The sequence below is a fragment of the Bombina bombina genome, chromosome 2, assembly GCF_027579735.1.
Source record: "Bombina bombina isolate aBomBom1 chromosome 2, aBomBom1.pri, whole genome shotgun sequence".
Lineage (NCBI taxonomy): Eukaryota > Metazoa > Chordata > Amphibia > Anura > Bombinatoridae > Bombina > Bombina bombina.
The window spans coordinates 557213513-557231854 of record NC_069500.1 but is presented as its reverse complement, the minus strand read 5'-3'; the positions used below and the strand labels follow the sequence as shown (position 1 = coordinate 557231854).

The 18342-nt window shown below is 36.6% G+C and overlaps 1 protein-coding gene across 1 annotated transcript in view; it reads right to left on the bottom strand.

Annotated features, from left to right (window-relative positions):
* PTCH1 (patched 1) overlaps positions 1 to 18342 on the bottom strand; it is a 154275-nt gene that overhangs the window by 59001 nt on the left and 76932 nt on the right. Inside the window, exons 9-15 of the mRNA XM_053702419.1 lie at positions 17529 to 17660; positions 17198 to 17353; positions 16575 to 16673; positions 14918 to 15043; positions 11262 to 11380; positions 10135 to 10537; positions 9153 to 9462 (exon numbers count right to left, since the gene is read on the bottom strand). Of these exons, the coding sequence (XP_053558394.1) occupies positions 9153 to 9462; positions 10135 to 10537; positions 11262 to 11380; positions 14918 to 15043; positions 16575 to 16673; positions 17198 to 17353; positions 17529 to 17660 (1345 nt within the window). The remainder of the gene's footprint in view (positions 1 to 9152; positions 9463 to 10134; positions 10538 to 11261; positions 11381 to 14917; positions 15044 to 16574; positions 16674 to 17197; positions 17354 to 17528; positions 17661 to 18342) is intronic.

The following is an 18342-nucleotide window of genomic DNA, read 5'->3' as shown; positions in this document are numbered from 1 at the left end:
AAGCCTGGTTAGGTCTCCAGACCGGCTTGGACTGGGCAAAATTTTCCTCTTGTTTTGTATTAGAGGAAGTTGAAGCTGCGCCACTCTTGAAGTTTCGAAAGGAACGAAAATTAGTCTGTTTGGTCCTTAATTTGTTGGACCTATCCTGAGGAAGGGCGTGACCTTTTCCTCCAGTAATATCAGAAATGATCTCCTTCAGTCCAGTCCCGAATAGGGTCTGCCCCTTGAAGGGAATGTTGAGAAGCTTAGACTTTGAAGTAACGTCAGCTAACCAGGATTTAAGCCATAGCGCCCTACGCGCCTGAATAGCAAAACCTGAGTTTTTAGCCGTTAGCTTGGTTAAATGAACAACGGCATCAGAAACAAATGAATTGGCTAGCTTAAGAGCTTTAAGCTTGTCAAGGATATCATCCAATGGGGTTTCTACCTGTAGAGCCTCTTCTAGAGACTCAAACCAGAAGGCCGCAGCAGCAGTGACAGGGGCAATGCACGCAAGGGGCTGGAGAATAAAACCTTGTTGAATAAAAAATTTCTTAAGGTAACCCTCTAATTTTTTGTCCATTGGATCTAGAAAAGCACAACTGTCCTCGACAGGGATAGTTGTACACTTCGCTAGGGTAGAGACTGCTCCCTCCAACTTAGGGACCGTTTGCCACATGTCCCGTGTAGCGGCATCTATAGGAAACATCTTTTTAAAAACAGGAGGAGGAGAGAACGGTACACCTGGTCTATCCCATTCCTTAGTAATCATTTCTGAAAAAACATCAGTGTAAACAGGCACTGCATAGTATTTATCCAATTTACACAATTTCTCTGGGACTACAATGGCGTCACAGTCATCCAGAGTTGCTAAAACCTCCCTGAGCAACATGCAGAGGTGTTCAAGCTTAAATTTAAATGTAGACATATCAGAATCAGGTTAAAGTGTCTTCCCTGAGTCAGAAAAATCACCCACAGATAGAAGCTCTCCTGCTTCGGCTTCTGCACATTGTTGAGGGTATATCAGACATAGCTACTAAAGCGTCAGAGAGCTCTGTATTTGTTCTAGCCCCAGAGCTGTCTCGCTTTCCTTGTAACCTTGGCAGTTTGGACAATACCTCTGTAAGGGTATGATTCATAACTGCCGCCATGTCTTGTAAAGTATACGCAATGGGCGCGCTAGATGTACTTGGCGTCCCTTGAGCGGGAGTTATAGGCTCTGACACGTGGGGAGAGTTAGTCGGCATAACTTCCCCCTTGTCAATTTCCTCTGGTGATAAATCTTTTAAAGCCAGAATATGGTCTTTATAACTTATAGTAAGATCAGTGCATTTGGTACACATTCTAAGAGGGGGTTCCACAATGGCTTCTAAATATAATGAACAAGGAGTTTCCTCTATGTCAGACATGTTTAACAGACTAGCAATGAGACCAGCAAGCTTGGAAAACACTTTAATTAATGTGAAAAAGCAGAATATAAAAAACAGTACTGTGCCTTTAAGGGAAAAAAACAAACACAAAAACTGCAAAACAGTGAAAAAAAGCAGTTAAAGGGACACTGTACCCAAATTTTTTCTTTTGTAATTCAGAAAGAGCATGCAATTTTAAGCAACTTTCTAATTGACTCCTATTATCAATTTTTCTTCGTTCTCTTGCTATCATTATTTGAAAAAGAAGGCATCTAAGCTTTTTTTTGGTTTCAGTACTCTGGAAAGCACTTTTTTATTGGTGGATGAATTTATCCACCAATCAGCAAGAACAACCCAGGTTGTTCACCAAAAATGGGCCGGCATCTAAACTAACATTCTTGCATTTCAAATAAAGATACCAAGAGAATGAAGAAAATTTGATAATAGGAGTAAATTAGAAAGTTGCTTAAAATTTAATGCTCAATCTGAATCACGAAAGAAAATTTTTGGGTACGGTGTCTCTTTAACTCTACGAAATTTTTACAGTGTGTATAATAGACTAAAATAGCATTGCACCCACTTGCAAATGGATGATTAACCCCTCAGGCTCAAAAACGAAGCAAAAAAACGGTAAAACCGTTATAAAACAGTCACAAGCAAACTGCCACAGCTCTACTGTGGCTCCTACCTTCCCATAAAACGACTTTTGTAGGCACAAAAACCCCTTACAGAGGTCCAATATGTTAGGGGACTCCTTCAGGGAAGCTGGATGTCTCAGAATGTAAAAACTACTGCACAATTAGAGCGTGAAAATAGGCCCCTCCCACCATGCACTCAAAGTGAAAGGGCCATAAATAACTACTCCTAGGAGAAATCTAGTCAGCCATGTGGAAAACTAGGCCCCAAATAAAGATTTATCACCCTCAGTAAAAAACGTTCTTTATATATCATGCAAACGTTTTACATACTAAGCCATAAGAGCAAGTAACATGAATATGACTCTTTACTGCAAGCATGATGCCAGTCGTTTATTAGATCACTGCAATCAGGCTTACCTTAAATATATCAGGCACTGTCAGCATTTTCTAGACCTTATCTCTCTAGAAAAAAATATACTGCACATACCTCAGAGCAGTTAATTCTGCAGGCTGTTCCCCCAGCTGAAGTTTTCCCATACTCTTCAGTTATGTGTGAGAACAGCAGTGGACCTTAGTTACAACCTGCTAAGATCATCAAAAACCTCAGGCAAAACTCTTCTTCTAATTTCTGCCTGAGGTATAAACAGTACAACGCCGGTACCGTTTAAAAATAACAAACTTTTGATTGAAGATAAACTACACTAATTCACCACATCTCTCTTGATACTTTCTTTCTTGTCGAGAGCTGCAAGAGAATGACTGGAGGTGGCAGTTAGGGGAGGAGCTATATAGACAGCTCTGCTGTGGGTGATCCTCTTGCAGCTTCCTGTTGGGAAGGAGAATATCCCACAAGTAATAGATGAATCCGTGGACTGGATACACCTTACAAGAGAAAGCAGCGTTAGGACCTCTTAACACTGCTTTTCAAGGCTAACGCAAGACTCGTAATCTAGCCGAAGGTTATGTAAATAATGCGTACTTACCCCCGGTATTTGATACTAATTAGGCCCCATCATCTCAGGTGTTTTTTTTTTATTTCTTTCTTTACACAGCTCTGCTATGTGCAACCAGAGACTGATTAGTCCAGACTACATAGCCTCTATAGCTGCCCTGAACAAAGCTGTGTACAAATAAAGCCTGAGTGGGAGAAACAGGAGCATATATTGGAGATAAATCTGAAAAGTTCTTTTTTATGGATTTATTATGATTTTTTTGCAGTGGAATTGAGGCATTAAGGGGACACTAAAAGTCAAAATTAAACTTTCATGATAGAGCAGCAATTTTAAACAACTTTCCAATTTACTTCCATTACCAAAACGTGCACACTCTTTTTATATTTACAATTTTTGAGTCACCAGCTGCTACTGAGCATGTGCAAGAATTCACAGAATATATTATATGCATTTGTGATTGGCTGATGGCTATCACATGATACAGGGGGGAGTGAATATATAACTTTGAAATTTGCCAGAAAATAAATCTACTACTCATTTGAAGTACAGACTAAGTGCTGTTGCATTGTCTTTTTATCATTCATTTGTTGATTATGCAAATCTACTGTATTTACTGGTCCTTTAAAGGGACAGTATACACCAATTTTCATTTAACTGCATGTAATAGACACTACTATAAAGAATAACATGCACAGATACTGATATAAAATCTAGTGTAAAACCTTTTAAAAACTTACTTAGAAGCTCCCAATTTAACACTGTTAATTAAATAAGCACGGGACACCAACTGAAAGGGGCTGATAGCAGAACCCCTCCCCTGCATATGAAAAGAACCATTATACAAACAGAAGCAGTCTGAAGTCTGTATACATCAGTATACATCTAAAACATTGGGGCTTGATTAGGAGTCTGAAATTCAGCACAATGTTATTTTAAAATAAACAAAACTATACATTTTTACAAAAACACACCCAGATGGGCTATATAAATGGATCATCTACAAAACATTTATGCAAAGAAAAATCTAAAGTATAATGTCTCTTAAAGTGAAGGTAAAGTTTTACAAATATGTATACTCATAGTCTAAATAACTTAGTCGCTAACTATTTTCCCCAAAGGATTATATAAATATATAATAAATACATTTTATTTTATCCTACCGTTTGGTCCCTGACTCCTCCCAACAGCCATTTCCTTGTTTTACTGTGTCAATGGCATATAGAGCGGTCCCACCCGCTCTATATGTGCCAACAATGCGCGTTCACGAGGATCCCTCGCACTGCGCATGCGCATATGTGTAACATATTCACAAATCCCCAGCCACTTGTCTCTAAATTCCCAGGGCTTTTAATTGTTAGCCGTTTTCCCCTTAGCTCACCACGCCTCCTACTTTTCTTTTTAAATCACTTGTTGCCTCTCTGTGCCCTCGGCATGGTGCTGAGCAACTGTCAGCGTCTATTTCTGAGGTCAGCTCAGAGGCTCGGCAACCACAAAGGCTTCTGGGGCATGAAGTCCAACAGATGACTAACGCATGCGCATATCATATGAGAGGTGGATGACGTTATTTGACGGCCGCCTAACGGCCAGCATTTCAATAGGCTTACAATAAAACGTGACCATAGGGGAAAAAAATACATATTTTACGGGTTGAATTTCACAAGCTAAAACTTGTGAGTAAAAACGCCAATAACTTGCTTTATAATTAAAATTTCCAAAAGTGATGAATGAAACTCATATTCAATTTGGGTGATAAGTGTTAGTATATTGTGAGATATACTTAACTTTACCTTCACTTTAAAGCAGGGCTCGACAAACCCAGGAACCTGGGAGCCACTGCCTCCTAGAATTTTACCCCTGGCTCCTAACTTTTTGGCTTATTCTCCATATATCTATATACAAATCCAACTGTCTGGCTCCTAAAAATATGCCTGGCTCCTAAATATTCTTACTGGCTCCTAATTTTTGAACATATTTGTCCAGCACTGTCTTAAAGTTAAACATACATAGTTGTTTGTGGCCAATCAAGGAAGGCTGTAACCATTCACTGAGTAGTAAATAGAGGTTCGGCCATCTGCCGCCTTTTCTAGGGAGCTTGGAATAAACAATTTTCAGTAGTATTTTACAACAAAATCAAGCAACATAAATAATTATTCAAGCAACCTTAATACTGCAGTGTTGGCTAAATTTTCATTCATTAAACATTTTGTCCTAGATTACGAGCAGAGCACAATATTTCGCTTTTGTAAGCATGATATTTGAGCTCCACTCAGTAATACCAGCGCACGTAAATGTGTGCTGGTATTGCACGTCAGGTGCATTGCCTGGAACCCAAGCACTTACAAAATCATGCTTCTATAGGCTCCAATAGGAGCCTCGATCTCATGCCGTCAGACATGGCAATCCACTTAGCACAGCAGAGGGGGCAAATCACGCAGCGTTGGGCAGCAAAATAAAAAAATATATACTGTATATGTATATGTATATTATTATTCTTTATTTATAAAGTGCCAACAGATTCCGCAGCGTATACATATATATTTACAGTAATGACACAGTCCCCCATTCACCTCTATGTAAAGGTACTTTCAGTGCTGTTTTTTTTTTTTTCAAGCACCCCACATCCCCTCACTTTAACTACCTTATAACTGCTTTGTGCAGTTTTTAAAAAAATAAAAATAAAATAAAGATGCTCATATTTTTATTTCATTCTAAATAACTGTCCTCTTTATGGGGGGGCAACTAGGGCACATTTTTTTCATTAACTAGGTCTGACCTCTGGCTAATTGCACTAAGCGAAACCGCAAATTTGCGGAAGCGTTAACGAGCCACTATGTAATGGCTTGTTATTAAATGTGCGCCCGTAAAGGAGCAAAATTGCCCCTTTACGGGCGCGCATTAAGATAGTGCTCCACTTGAAATCTAGCTCTTTATGGTGGAGGGTGGCATTTAAGGTTGATATCCCTTTAAGGCACCTCTTTGACCTGCTTTTCTCTAAACATTTCTTTGTTTTCTTAGAAAATATTTTCTTTAGCGTACTGAGCAAGTAGACTTCTTTGCCCAGGAAAATCCCTCTAGCAGTAGAATGGCTAAAACAATAAGACTAGTGAGAACTTGCAGAAATCGGAGAACAATAGAGCAAGTCTTGGTAAGATTACACACTCAGACCTACCCAGAAGAGATAATGCCTAGATCTGCAATACCACCCAGGTCTGCCTAGCCACAAAACCACAAATGACACCACGTGAACTCGCAGACAGCAAATTCCACAAATCTACCAAATTACTCAAATTATTATTATTTTTAAAAAAAAAGACATTTTGTTTGAATACTGCTTCAAAAGAGATTGGTCTGAGAAATGTAAAAACATGCTCCTAGTGCAAAAATAATAAAGCGCCTGAGAAAACATAAGATTTCATTACTAAGCGTCCATTTACTTCCTCAAATACGAAATAAAAGGGGATATTACCGCTTAACACAAACAAATGAGTAGGGCGGTTGTTAAAGGGACATTCTAAATTAAAAAAAAATGACAAGAACAAAATTGTTAGAGCATGTCATTTAAAAGGGATATGAAACCCAACATTTTTCATTCATGATTCAGATAGAGAATACAATTTTAAACAACTTTCTAATTTACTTCTGTTATAAAATGTCCTTAGTTCTCTTGGTATCTTTTGTTGAAAAGCAAGCTCGTAAGCTCAGGAGTTTGCACTAAATGGCTGGAGTTTTGCAAAAGTATTATCCATTTGTAAGCGTACTAGTTGGCAGCACTATTTCCTGCCATGTAGTGCTCCAGATACCTACCTAGATAGCTATTTAACAAAGAATACCAGGGGAATGAAACAAATTTGATCATAGAAAATGGAAATTACAAAAGGATTTTTTTTGGTTTGATATCCCTTTAACCCATCAGTCCCACTTTGGAGCCACAAGCATTGTTGCTTCCAAACAGAATACAGCCGGCGAGCCAATCAGAAGCGGCAGTAACACATAGCTGCCAATCATCAGAGGCTTTGTTTGTTTTTCATACGTCTGAATATTTTATCAAGGTGGCAAATGAAGATTAAAAAAAAATATATAATAAAAAAGTAACAATAAAAAGTATGTAAATATAAACTAATGTCTATAGGCCTAAAATGAAGAGTCCTGGCAACCTAGCAAATCTGCTAATATACTTTTAACCAATCTCCAGAGTACCATAAGCAATTTATTACAAAACAAAATATTGAAAACTTATTTTTCAAACATCTGACACAAAAAAATATTTTCCCCGAGCCAGACACAATTCAATTATTATTCAGGCAGGAGCTCTAGTAAAATATGTCACCTAAAATAAAGGAAATTGAACAAACCAGTAACATTCTTAACAACCCCAATAATAAGCATTGTCCAATAGGGTAAAGACAGACCAGATATTTGGCATATCCTTGTGTGACATGGACACTAAGGGACCAATTATCTAATATTTTCGTAATCGCACATGAAAAACCTTGCTGAGATTCAAAGCTATTGCCCTCAGGGAATTTCACAGTGCTTTTTGCACGTGCAGTGTAGTCCCCCCCCCCCAATTTTTACTGTGTGCATTAAATATGTTTTTCCCGCTTAATTCAAATACAATTTTTAATGTTTCCATAAAATACGATTTATGCAGAACAATTTTGTTACAATTTTAATTTGATTTGACAATAATGTTTACAGTGTGTTTCTATTTCTGTACTTAATTTGTTCATTTCACAACATTTTTAAAAATTACAATTTTTGTGAGCCCTAATGTAAACTATGCATCTCCTTCAAATACTAAAATGGGCAGTAAACCTATACAATAATGTTATATAATTCTGCACTTTATCTTAGCGCCAACTTTATATAACAAAGCATTTCAGCGGTTTTTTTCACTAAGTAGAATTTTTCAGAACGCCGCTCCTGGCTCTACTGAGCGGGTCTGGTAGCGGGAGAGAGCTACATTCAGTTTAATGGCGTGATCGAGTCGGCTGTGACTAGACAGCGTGCCGCAATGCGCTTAGGAAAAAAACAGACCTGCTTAGAAGAGCCAGGAGCAGCGTTCTGAAAAATTCTACTTAGTGAAAAAAAATCTCTGAAATACTTTGTTATATACAGTTGCCGTTGAGATAATGTTATATAATTCTGCACTATGTGCAAAATTATATAACATTATTGTGTAGGTTTACTGCCCCTTTAAAGGGACATTAAACCCAATTTTTTTATTTCATAATTCATATAGGGAATCCAATTTTTTAAAAAAAGGTTCCAATTTACTTCTATCATAAAATTTGTGTTGTTCTCAAGTTATTCTTTGTTGTAGATATATCTACATAGGTAGCGTGCAAATCTGCACTACATGACAGGAAATAGTGCTGCCATCTAGTGCTCTTGCTAGTGTATAACATTGTTGCAAAACTGCTCCCATATAGTGCTGCAGACATATGCACGCACCTGAACTTACTTCCCTGCTTTTCAACAAAGGATAGCAATAGAACAAAGAAAAGGTGATAATAGAAGTAAATTGGAAAGTTGTTTAAAATGTTATGTTCTATCTTAATCATGAAAGAAAAATGTGGGGCTTTATATCCCTTTAAATGCAGGAATACCCCTTTTGCGAGTCACACTGTTCTTAAGGTAAAAGCTGCCTTTATAGAATTTCAACAGCGGTTTCATAGTACGGTTAAGATTACGGTTAGAGCATCTCACAAGACAACAGGGCTGTGCATTCAGATGTTTCGTTATAAAACAAATGCTGTATATGGCTGCCGCCAGCAGCATTGCTATTTTCCGAGAAACATTTGTAAGATCTGGATTTGTACAAGAAGAAACACGGCCCCGAAAATAGCTGAATGCTGCTGGCGGCCGCCATATTCAACATTTGTTTTGTAACAAAACGTCAGAAGGCACATACCAGCAACCTTTAGATAATCGTGCCCTATTTGATCAAACATCTGGTCTGGCATCAAGAAAAAAGTAACCTGTCAGACCTGAATAAATCTGCCTGTTTATAATATTTTAAATAGTTATATATGTTATATTATAGATATTTCTTAAAATGGACAAATAGTTAAGTTTTTGCTACTTTGAAATCATTACAAAAAGATGGGATGATAATTTATCTGATTTTCTGTTGGCTTATTTTTAGGAAGCTTTTGCAGAAATCTCCTTACCTTGTAACCAGTCTCGAAAGTAATGCAACCACATTTTAGGAAGCTGTTTGTCACTCTCCAACAAGACAAATTTCACATCACTAAAACTCTTGTGAAGGTCGTATAGTAAACGCTGGGCACGAGGATAGTCCACTTGTTGTGTCACAATGTACATATTATAAAATGAAAAGTACTTGAATTGCGCAGCAATAAAGTCATATTCCCTGGTCTCTCGGGGCACGATATCTGTCAGATCTAGTCCATCATGTACTCGCGTAGTGCCATAGAGACTAACAGCCAGCAAAGCCACGAAAAAAAATATGATCCCAATCTAAAAGAAAAAAAAAAATAGAATTTTTCCGACCTCTGCACAAAAATATTAAAGAAACATTGTAGACCAATTTTTTTTTTCTTGGTTTAATTTTAGAGAAGGCATTTCAAACAAACTAATGTTCTTGTCCTGAATGAACCTTAAAGGAAGGTGAAAAACTTTCATGGTTCAGAAAGAACACATTACATTTTAAGAGACTTTTCAGTTTATTTATATTATCACATTTACTTAATTTAGCCTTTGTTGAAAAGCATACCTAGGTCGGCACAGGACACACCTAGGTAGGCAATCAATAATGGGGAACTAATGATTTGATGGCTATGCACATATGCCTCCCGTCATTAGCTCACCAGATGTGTTAATCTAGGTCCCAGTAGTACATTGCAGCTCTAGAGCAGACTTTTGACTATGTGTTTCACCTTTTTTTGCAGTGGTTAAACAGTGTTATATGCAAGCACCAGCTCCATAATAAATTTCTCTAACACATTAGAGATTTTCTTTTTTCACTTTAATCTTTCTCCAGATTAAAAGAAAATTGAAATAACGGAAAATAATTTAATTTCAATGTTTGAAAAATCACTACAAAATCTTGACACAGAAGACAAATCTTAAGTCATAAATTCTTTAATACAGGCTATCAAAAAAACAAACACATAAAAACTAGGCACATACCTTAGTTTTTGTTTTCAATATGAAGGGAGCATAATGTTTTTCTGCAAAAGAGGCAAGAGTCCACTTTGTACAACGAGGCTCAAAGCAGTAAAGGCCTGAGTCTGGGAGCTGAGAAAGTAGATCCCGAGTGGAGCTGATGCTTTCTGGGGTCTGGCTGTTCACTTCCTGGGGAGCAGTCACTGTAGGCTGCACGGATATCTCCGACCGTGGTTCTGCTGTGGTGTAGTACGACTGAGTTCGAGGGTCATATTCTGTGCGCAACTGGACTGTTGACTGCATGGTGATTTGAGTTTCATGTGCAAAGCTATGACTACTATAAGGTGGGGGAGGGCTGTAGCGTGTGTTGTCATTATTGTCTGTATAGGCTTGAGGTTCAATCTGAATCACTCTACTCACACAGGGGCTGGAACACAGAAATGTAAAACACTTTTATTCCAAAGTTATCATTTCCCAACTAAGACCATTCATTATTTAATGTCCATCACATCTGCAATTAAACTCTGCAACAAAAGCTCTATTTTAGAGAATTTATCACATAATTCTGTTACATTTTACTATTTCTAAAACACTTCATGGCTATTTTTATATCTTTCCATCCTGGTTAAAGGGACATAAAACCCATTATTTTTTTTTTCATGATTCAGAGAGAACATACAATTTTGAACAACTTTCCAATTAACTTCTGTTATGAATTTTTCTTCATTTTGCTTGTTATCATTTGTTGAAAAGCAGTAAAGTTAGCTTACGAGTGTGCACGTGTCTGCAGCTCTATATGTCAGCAGTTTTGCAACAAGGTTACATACATTAGTAGGAGCACTAGATGGCAGCACTATTTCCTGTCATGTAGTGCTTCAGGCATATACACGCTACCTACTTAGGTATCCCTTCAACAAAGAATAACATGAGAACAAAGCAAATTTTAAAATAGAAGTAAATTGGAAACTTTTTAAAGATTATATTCTCTATTTGAATCATTAAATATGTTTTGGGGGTTTAATGTCCCTTTAAGTTTAATTTATGGCTTTTGGAATTTGTATTGATAGATACCCCAGGTGTTTTTTATAAAATGCCACATTTTGTAAAGAAGTTTGGCTATAAAGATAAAATGTATCAAGAAACATATTTACCTTGAGAAACAACAGAAGATATCAAGCCGGCGATCTTCTCTGCGATATAGATCCATGCTTAGAATAGCAGGAAATATCAGTAGGACCATGGCAAAGTTAAAAACGACCACAACAGCAGCCTGCAGATCCGATAGAAAACAATCAAAACTAGCACTGACATAATTAATGTTTCTAAGTAAAGAAATATCGGATAGTAATACTACATTAATGTGCAACTGGACTTGAATAAACATGTTATTAATATAAAAACAATAAGGTTAAGGTAGAAACATCTGTTTCAATGAATGTCATGCACATCACAATTATCTAACATTAGGATTGGCTGTGGGCATATACTTGCAGCCAATCCAGAGCTTACTCACGTTTACGGTCATTAATAATACTGGACCTTTCGTAAGGAGTTGAATAGATCTAGAGCAGTGCTTTCCAAACTGTGTGTCGGGACACACTAGCGTGTCGGCAGCAGTGTGTAGGTGTGTCCCTGCTTCAGCACTAATTTTTTAAAATTTTATTTTTTTAAACATTTTTTTTTTGGTTTCTGACTTTCTGTCTGCCTGCTACGCATATCACATGGTTGACACGTGATTGATACCTAGGGGGTCACAGGTCATCTTAACCTATTGGCGCAGATCAGTGGGAACCGAAACTATTGCCATTGGTGGCTTTGGCGGCACATTGGCTCCTGACTGCACGTGTAGTCTCCTTAATTGGCTCGTGACTGCATGTGTAGTCAGTGAGTGGGACAGCAGTGTGTTTGCAGCACAGGCAGTAGTCAATCGGACTCACCGAGCTCTGAGGGCGGCAGTTTAAACGCTGAGCTGAAGTCAGTGGGGTTTTTTTTGCAGCTAGCTCCCAGTAGTGCATTGCTGCTCCTGCTCTTGATATATGGATAGGAAGGGTAAGCTTAAAAAATGCTTAATGATGAAATGCGAATGTCTTTATCTAATATTCCACCAAATATTCAGAAATTGTGTCCATCCTATCAATCTTATACATCCTATTAAAATAGTAAGTAGCTTTTGGTGATATTAAACTTTTGTTTAATTCTTGCACATACTTACTGTTACTTGTAAATACATTTTGTTATTATATAATTTATGTATGTGTCCGTATCTCTTAAAACAAGTTAGTTTAACTTCCTGTTTGCCAGTACAACTGAATTACTGTGTCGCGAAATGATGTAGATCTAAAAAGTGTGTCACCAACATGAAAAGTTTGGAAAGCTCTGATCTAGAGACATGATAGTGCTTATTAGGGATGTAGTTTAAGGGACACAAAATGATCTGAGATTGCTTCTTTTCAGCTAATATAGAACGTTTCCTAATTGGTCTCGGCAGAGAACATAGAATAAATTAGTACCAACACAGTGGCACCCATTACAAAAAAAAATTACACTTATTCACATTTTTAAAATACATCTTTATATTATTTTCAGACTAAACTTCACTTTAAAATACATCATAATGTCTAGCATTTTTAGTCTCCCTTTAAATAGACATTGTGCAGGCCCCACTTTCTCTAGAGATGCCAAAATGTAAATTATGTAACTTGTGTTTTCTTCAAAATTCTGTATTTTAAATATCAAATAACTGTCGTAGGTAATTTGAGGCATTTTTAACAAACATAGATTACACAATTTGCTTATTGGCAATAGTTTTAAACAAAAGAAAGAGGTGTTTAGTCTACATTTAACAACTCTGAGGTAAAAGTAACTCATATTTGGCAAAACATTTCCCACACACACACACACACTAGTATTTCTTATTTTTATCTCATTGTATTGGATAGGTAAAAAACCCTGGAATATCTCAGATTTAAGAACTGTGTTGCTAAAATACATAAGCAGTTGAGAATCACTGCCCTAGACTATACAAAAGCCCTTCCTATTTGATCACATTTAAGGCCCCTGCAAGGTTTCAGTGTTTGAATTTCTGGAGGTTGCTGATGTCAGACAAGAATGGGAAGTCTGTGCTACAGTTATCCAGGGAGAAACTAGCAAGCCTGCTCAGATGGGGCCCTGCCCAAGGTATGTGTGTTCTCTTTGCCATTCCTGGCAGACCACACAAGGAGAGTGGGTGTACTTCATAGCTGGAAGTGATGAGCAGATGAGGAGTCTTGTCAGCCAGAACTCCACATTACAGCTGCCCATCTGTAGCTGAGTTTTTATCCTGCTGTTGTGCAAAGCTCTTTGTTTAATATATGAATTAAGCTTACCTATTATCTATGTAGGGCAGAGGTTAGGGAAGGTGAAACTTGTAGAATTTACACTTCTCAGAATATATTTCTATGGTCAAGGGCGGCAAAAATAAATTAACGTAATAATAATGAGGAACAAAAAAAGGGATGTTGTAGCTGTAGTACTTGAGTGCTCATTGTTTAGTAAAAAGTGGAAAAATATTGAAAAGGGTACACAAATATATACACACCACAGCAAATATGAAAGCAACTATTTTGTTTTGCCAGATAAACTAAAAAAAAATGTCTTAAAAAGTGCAACATATAAGTCTAAAGAATTAAAAAATGTAAGTGTGTTAATCAAGGTTGGTGACATTTTTGGCAATGATTTACACGTCATTCAACCCCATACACACACACACACACATATAAACATATATGTTAGCTTTGTTTATGACAAAATACAAAACTGATTTGTGGTTATCAATAAAGCTATATAAAAAAAAGTAATCAGAACATAGAGAGGCTATATTTAATAAAGAAACCTATTTTTTCTATCATACAATGGCTTTTCACTAAAAGACTTGCAGTATAGTATAAAATAAAGTGCAACACTCATATATAAACTATCTAATAACTATTCATATAAACTTTAAAAATATGAGGGTTAAAAAGGTATATGACAAGGTATTTGAATGTAAAGGGCTATAATGTATACATACATACATACATACATTTGTATATACTGTATATATATATATATATATATATATATATATATATATAAACACATGTATATACATATATACATATGTATAGATACTTTAGAGCCCTTTCCACTAAAATACCTAAAAACAAGAAAAAAAAAATGTTTAATTAATTTTAATATTTAAAGGGGTATTAAACCAAAACATTTTCTTTTCTGATTTAGACAGTGCATACAGTTTTAAAAAGTTTCCAAGTAAGTGTTTTTTTATTTTTTTTTATATTAATAGTTATCAAATGACCATATAAATATGACAAGCACAAATACATACTACAATGATAAATCTGACACATGAGCCAAAATATCAAAAGGTACATTGTACTGTGAATTTTCCCTCCCTTTAATGTGTTGTCAATTATCCATTTACCTGTTGGAGTGCGCTAAACTGAGTGTTTACAACTTGCTCCTTTACCTTTATTTGATCATTTAAAATGGCTTTTTTGTCTGTTGAAGCCACCATCTATACTGATATTTCAATTCTGCAGTTTCCTCTATAGAAAAGCTATGCAAATAAGTGTCAGTAGCAGTGAAAGTGGAAAAGAGAGACCAGCCCCGTTGAAAAAGTTTTCTTGCAGCTTTCAATACAACAAACTCTTATCAGCAGCTTGCCTGAGTACATTGTCCCTTTAACTTTTTTATTTCAAACTTAAAAAAACAAAAAACAAACAAACAAAAAGAATACTTTTAGTGTTTCATAACTGAGCTAGGTCCTTACTTGAAGGGAGAATGCTCGGAGTGCAGGGATTGGTATCAGGGCAGCCATAAAGAATGCAGTCACATTGCTGATAGATGTCAAGGCAACACTAGCTCCTGTCCTTTTCAGACATTCCCCAGTCCTGTCCTAGGTAGCAAGGAAGCAAAAAAAGTCAAATAAATAAAAGAACATATTTACTTATTTTTCAAATGCTTTTAAAAGGTCAAGTATGGCCAAACCAACTGCAATAATAAACCAAGAACACTAACACAGATTTTTTATTAAACTTGTTACTATTTAACTAAAGATTTAGGACTCCATGTACTAAGCAGCGTAAGCAGCTTTGGAGCAAATATAAGCCTGCTTCCTGCAGTGTAAGAAGCAGCAATCATCAGACCGCTGCTTCTTACAATTTCCACCACCTCTGAGTTGGAGGAGAAAAATCAGCCCCGAACATGGTCGCTCTGGGTGACTGATAGGCCCTACTCTAGCGTGATTGGTTGCACGAGGGAAGGGGACGGCATTACACACTTACTTGAGTGTGTAATGGTACATAAGGGCAGCAGACATACAGAGTCCACTGCCTGTATGCTGCACAGCCATGCGGACAGGTTCTCAAGTTCAGTACCTTGTCGGCTTGGCATTTAATACACGGTACCCATAACATTTCCGTATTAACAAATGAGAGAATATAAATTTATGATTACTGCTTAAACGGTATGGACATTCAAGAAAACCTTCATATGCCCCTAAACGTATTGGGATGCACAGGCCTCTTTTCGTGTCACCCACATCCCCACATTTTGATGATCACATCTAATAATTTGATTTGTAGTGATAAGACAGGGCTTTTATGAAGCTGTGGTTCTTAATTGTGTACTCCAGCATCTCAAGAAAGCAAACAAATTACTATGGAGATGCCAGATTGTTCCAACTCAACATATGAAAGCCTTATTGCCGATGGGCATTCCACACTTTGTTTTTAAGAGATTAAATGACGCTTTATGAAGAGATATGAACTACTGGGCATAGGTTACTTTCATGCTTATCTCTGACTTGACTCCAGGGATGCTGTAGTGAGCCAATAACATTCTGAATATTTTTCTTCTTTTTCTACCCCAATTTTCCCTAATAATTAATACATATAGAAGATATGTTTGTTTGTTTGTATGCTCAAAATGCAATTTATGCAACAACAACAACCTTGTTCTTCTGTGTTTAAATGTGTTAAACATAATGTAAATAAAAAGGAGGCATAAAACATTCAATGGCAAACCTCTGAGGTCTGGTTGATCCTGAAGAAACAAGTCTCTGAATGAGAAGTTTTGGGGGGGGGGGGGACATTCTATATAGTCATACTAAGTTGAAAATATAGCATCATTAAAAAATGTACTAAAAATGTCATTTATAACACTTAAACAGAGTGATCTTTTTCTGACAAAGCTCAAACACTCCAATCCTGCAATGAAATACCAATAACATTTTTAAAATGTTAGTTAGTGCTTATTATGGAAGAACTATAAAGGTTTCTACTCATAAATAGTTTTTAATTGTGAAATACTTGTAGCACTTGAGCTTGTATTGAATGGGATTGGATACTTTTTAAAGTATTTAAAAAAGTGCCTCCTGGAAAAATACCTGTGCGAACAAAGGCTTAAGAAATGAAAATTCAAATTACCTCAAATGGAATCCTTTTGTTTTGCCCAGTTTCACTAAATGCATGTGCCAATAGAAAGACATCGTCTACACCAACACCGAGAGCAAGAAAAGGCAAAACCTGAAGGAAACAATGCAGGTAGTCAGCATTCAATACACGCAGGCTTAGCACCTATACTAGCTTGGCAAGGCTTCCTGTGAGTTGTCAAAGGGTTCTGTAATAAAGTGTCCTGGCTGTTGGACTGAGGTTAAACCAGGACAAGTTCATTATAATCAAATACATCATAAGAGAAAAAAAGACATCTTTTTTTTCCAAGGGTATTAGCATACTATTGCAATGGCTGCCTACCAGTGATCCTTAGTAAGTTATATATCAACATTACTTCAACCCTTTTTGATGTTTTCAAATTGTTATTTAATTCACTAATAATGCTGATGTTTTAAAAAAACAAATCTGATATCTGTAGACAAGAGCTTTTTACAAAAGGAATGTCAGAGTAAATGCTGCTTACCTAAAGTGACTTATTCAAAATTAAATAGATCAATAAATAAAAGATACAAAGCTCATAACTTCAAAAGTAATAACCCTGTCACATTTTTTTTAACTAATTGAATATATATGTGGATTAAAAGACAAAACCGTACCTGAGTAGTTGCTGCATTAAATGAAATGCCAATTAATGAACACAGGCCCAATCCTGCAGCCACTGAGAGCGCAACCAGCAAGACTCCTGCCAGCCCCACAGCACCCTGCGACTTGGCACAGTCCCATCTCAGCATGGTTAAACAGGCATAGGCAAGCTGCAAACAAAACAACCAAAAAAACAAAAAAGCAATACACGTTAGTATGCACCCTGACTTCAAAATGGCTTCCAGTTTTGTAGTTTTTATCAAAAGTATTATTTATTGACATTTATCTTGTGGTTTCTAGTGGTTGAAGCCAAAGGATACCATTTACATAGGAAAGTTAGCTTACCATGAATAGGTATCCACTGGCCACTCTTATAACACTAACATCTGAAAATGATTTCAGGATATCGTCCAGGGTAGTCGTGGTAAAAGAGAGAACTTTCTGGGTGGAATTTTGTGCAACACTTTGATGTACAACCTAAAATAAACATTAAGAACTAAAAATTATTAGGAAACCACTAAAAGGTAATAAAAAAACAAAGTAAAAATGTAATTCCCCATAAAATATTTAATGATTCAGATCAAGCATACAATTTTAACAACTTTCCAATTTACTTCTATTATCAAATTTGCTTAATTCTCTTGGTATTCTTTATTGAAGGAGCAGCAATGCACTACAGGGAGCTAGCTGCATGCATCAATAAGCCAAAGAGAAAAGCTATATATGTGCAGCCACTACCCAGCAGCTATCTCCCAGCTCCTGAGTCTACCTATATATGCTTTTCAACCCATAATATCAAGAGAATGAAGCAAATTAGATAACAGACGTAAAATGGAATGTTGAATAACGTATCCTCTATCTGTATAATTTTAATCAAGTTTTTGGGTTTTATATCCCTTTAAATTTTGTATAGTAAAAAAATTGCAATGTACTTCCTTCACTTATATTGGTTGATTTTACTGTAATTGAATTTACATTGTGCTTTTACCGCTGACCCAGAGAGGCTAGAGTGCATTACGAACACAGACCCTGCAACATTCAACCTAGTGGTATATTGGATCAGTGTACAAGCTCATTTATATTTGCCCTTACTGGCCACAAAAAAGAAGAAAGATAAAAATTCCTGAGATGCTTTTTAAGGGCTATGTCCAAGGTCTCT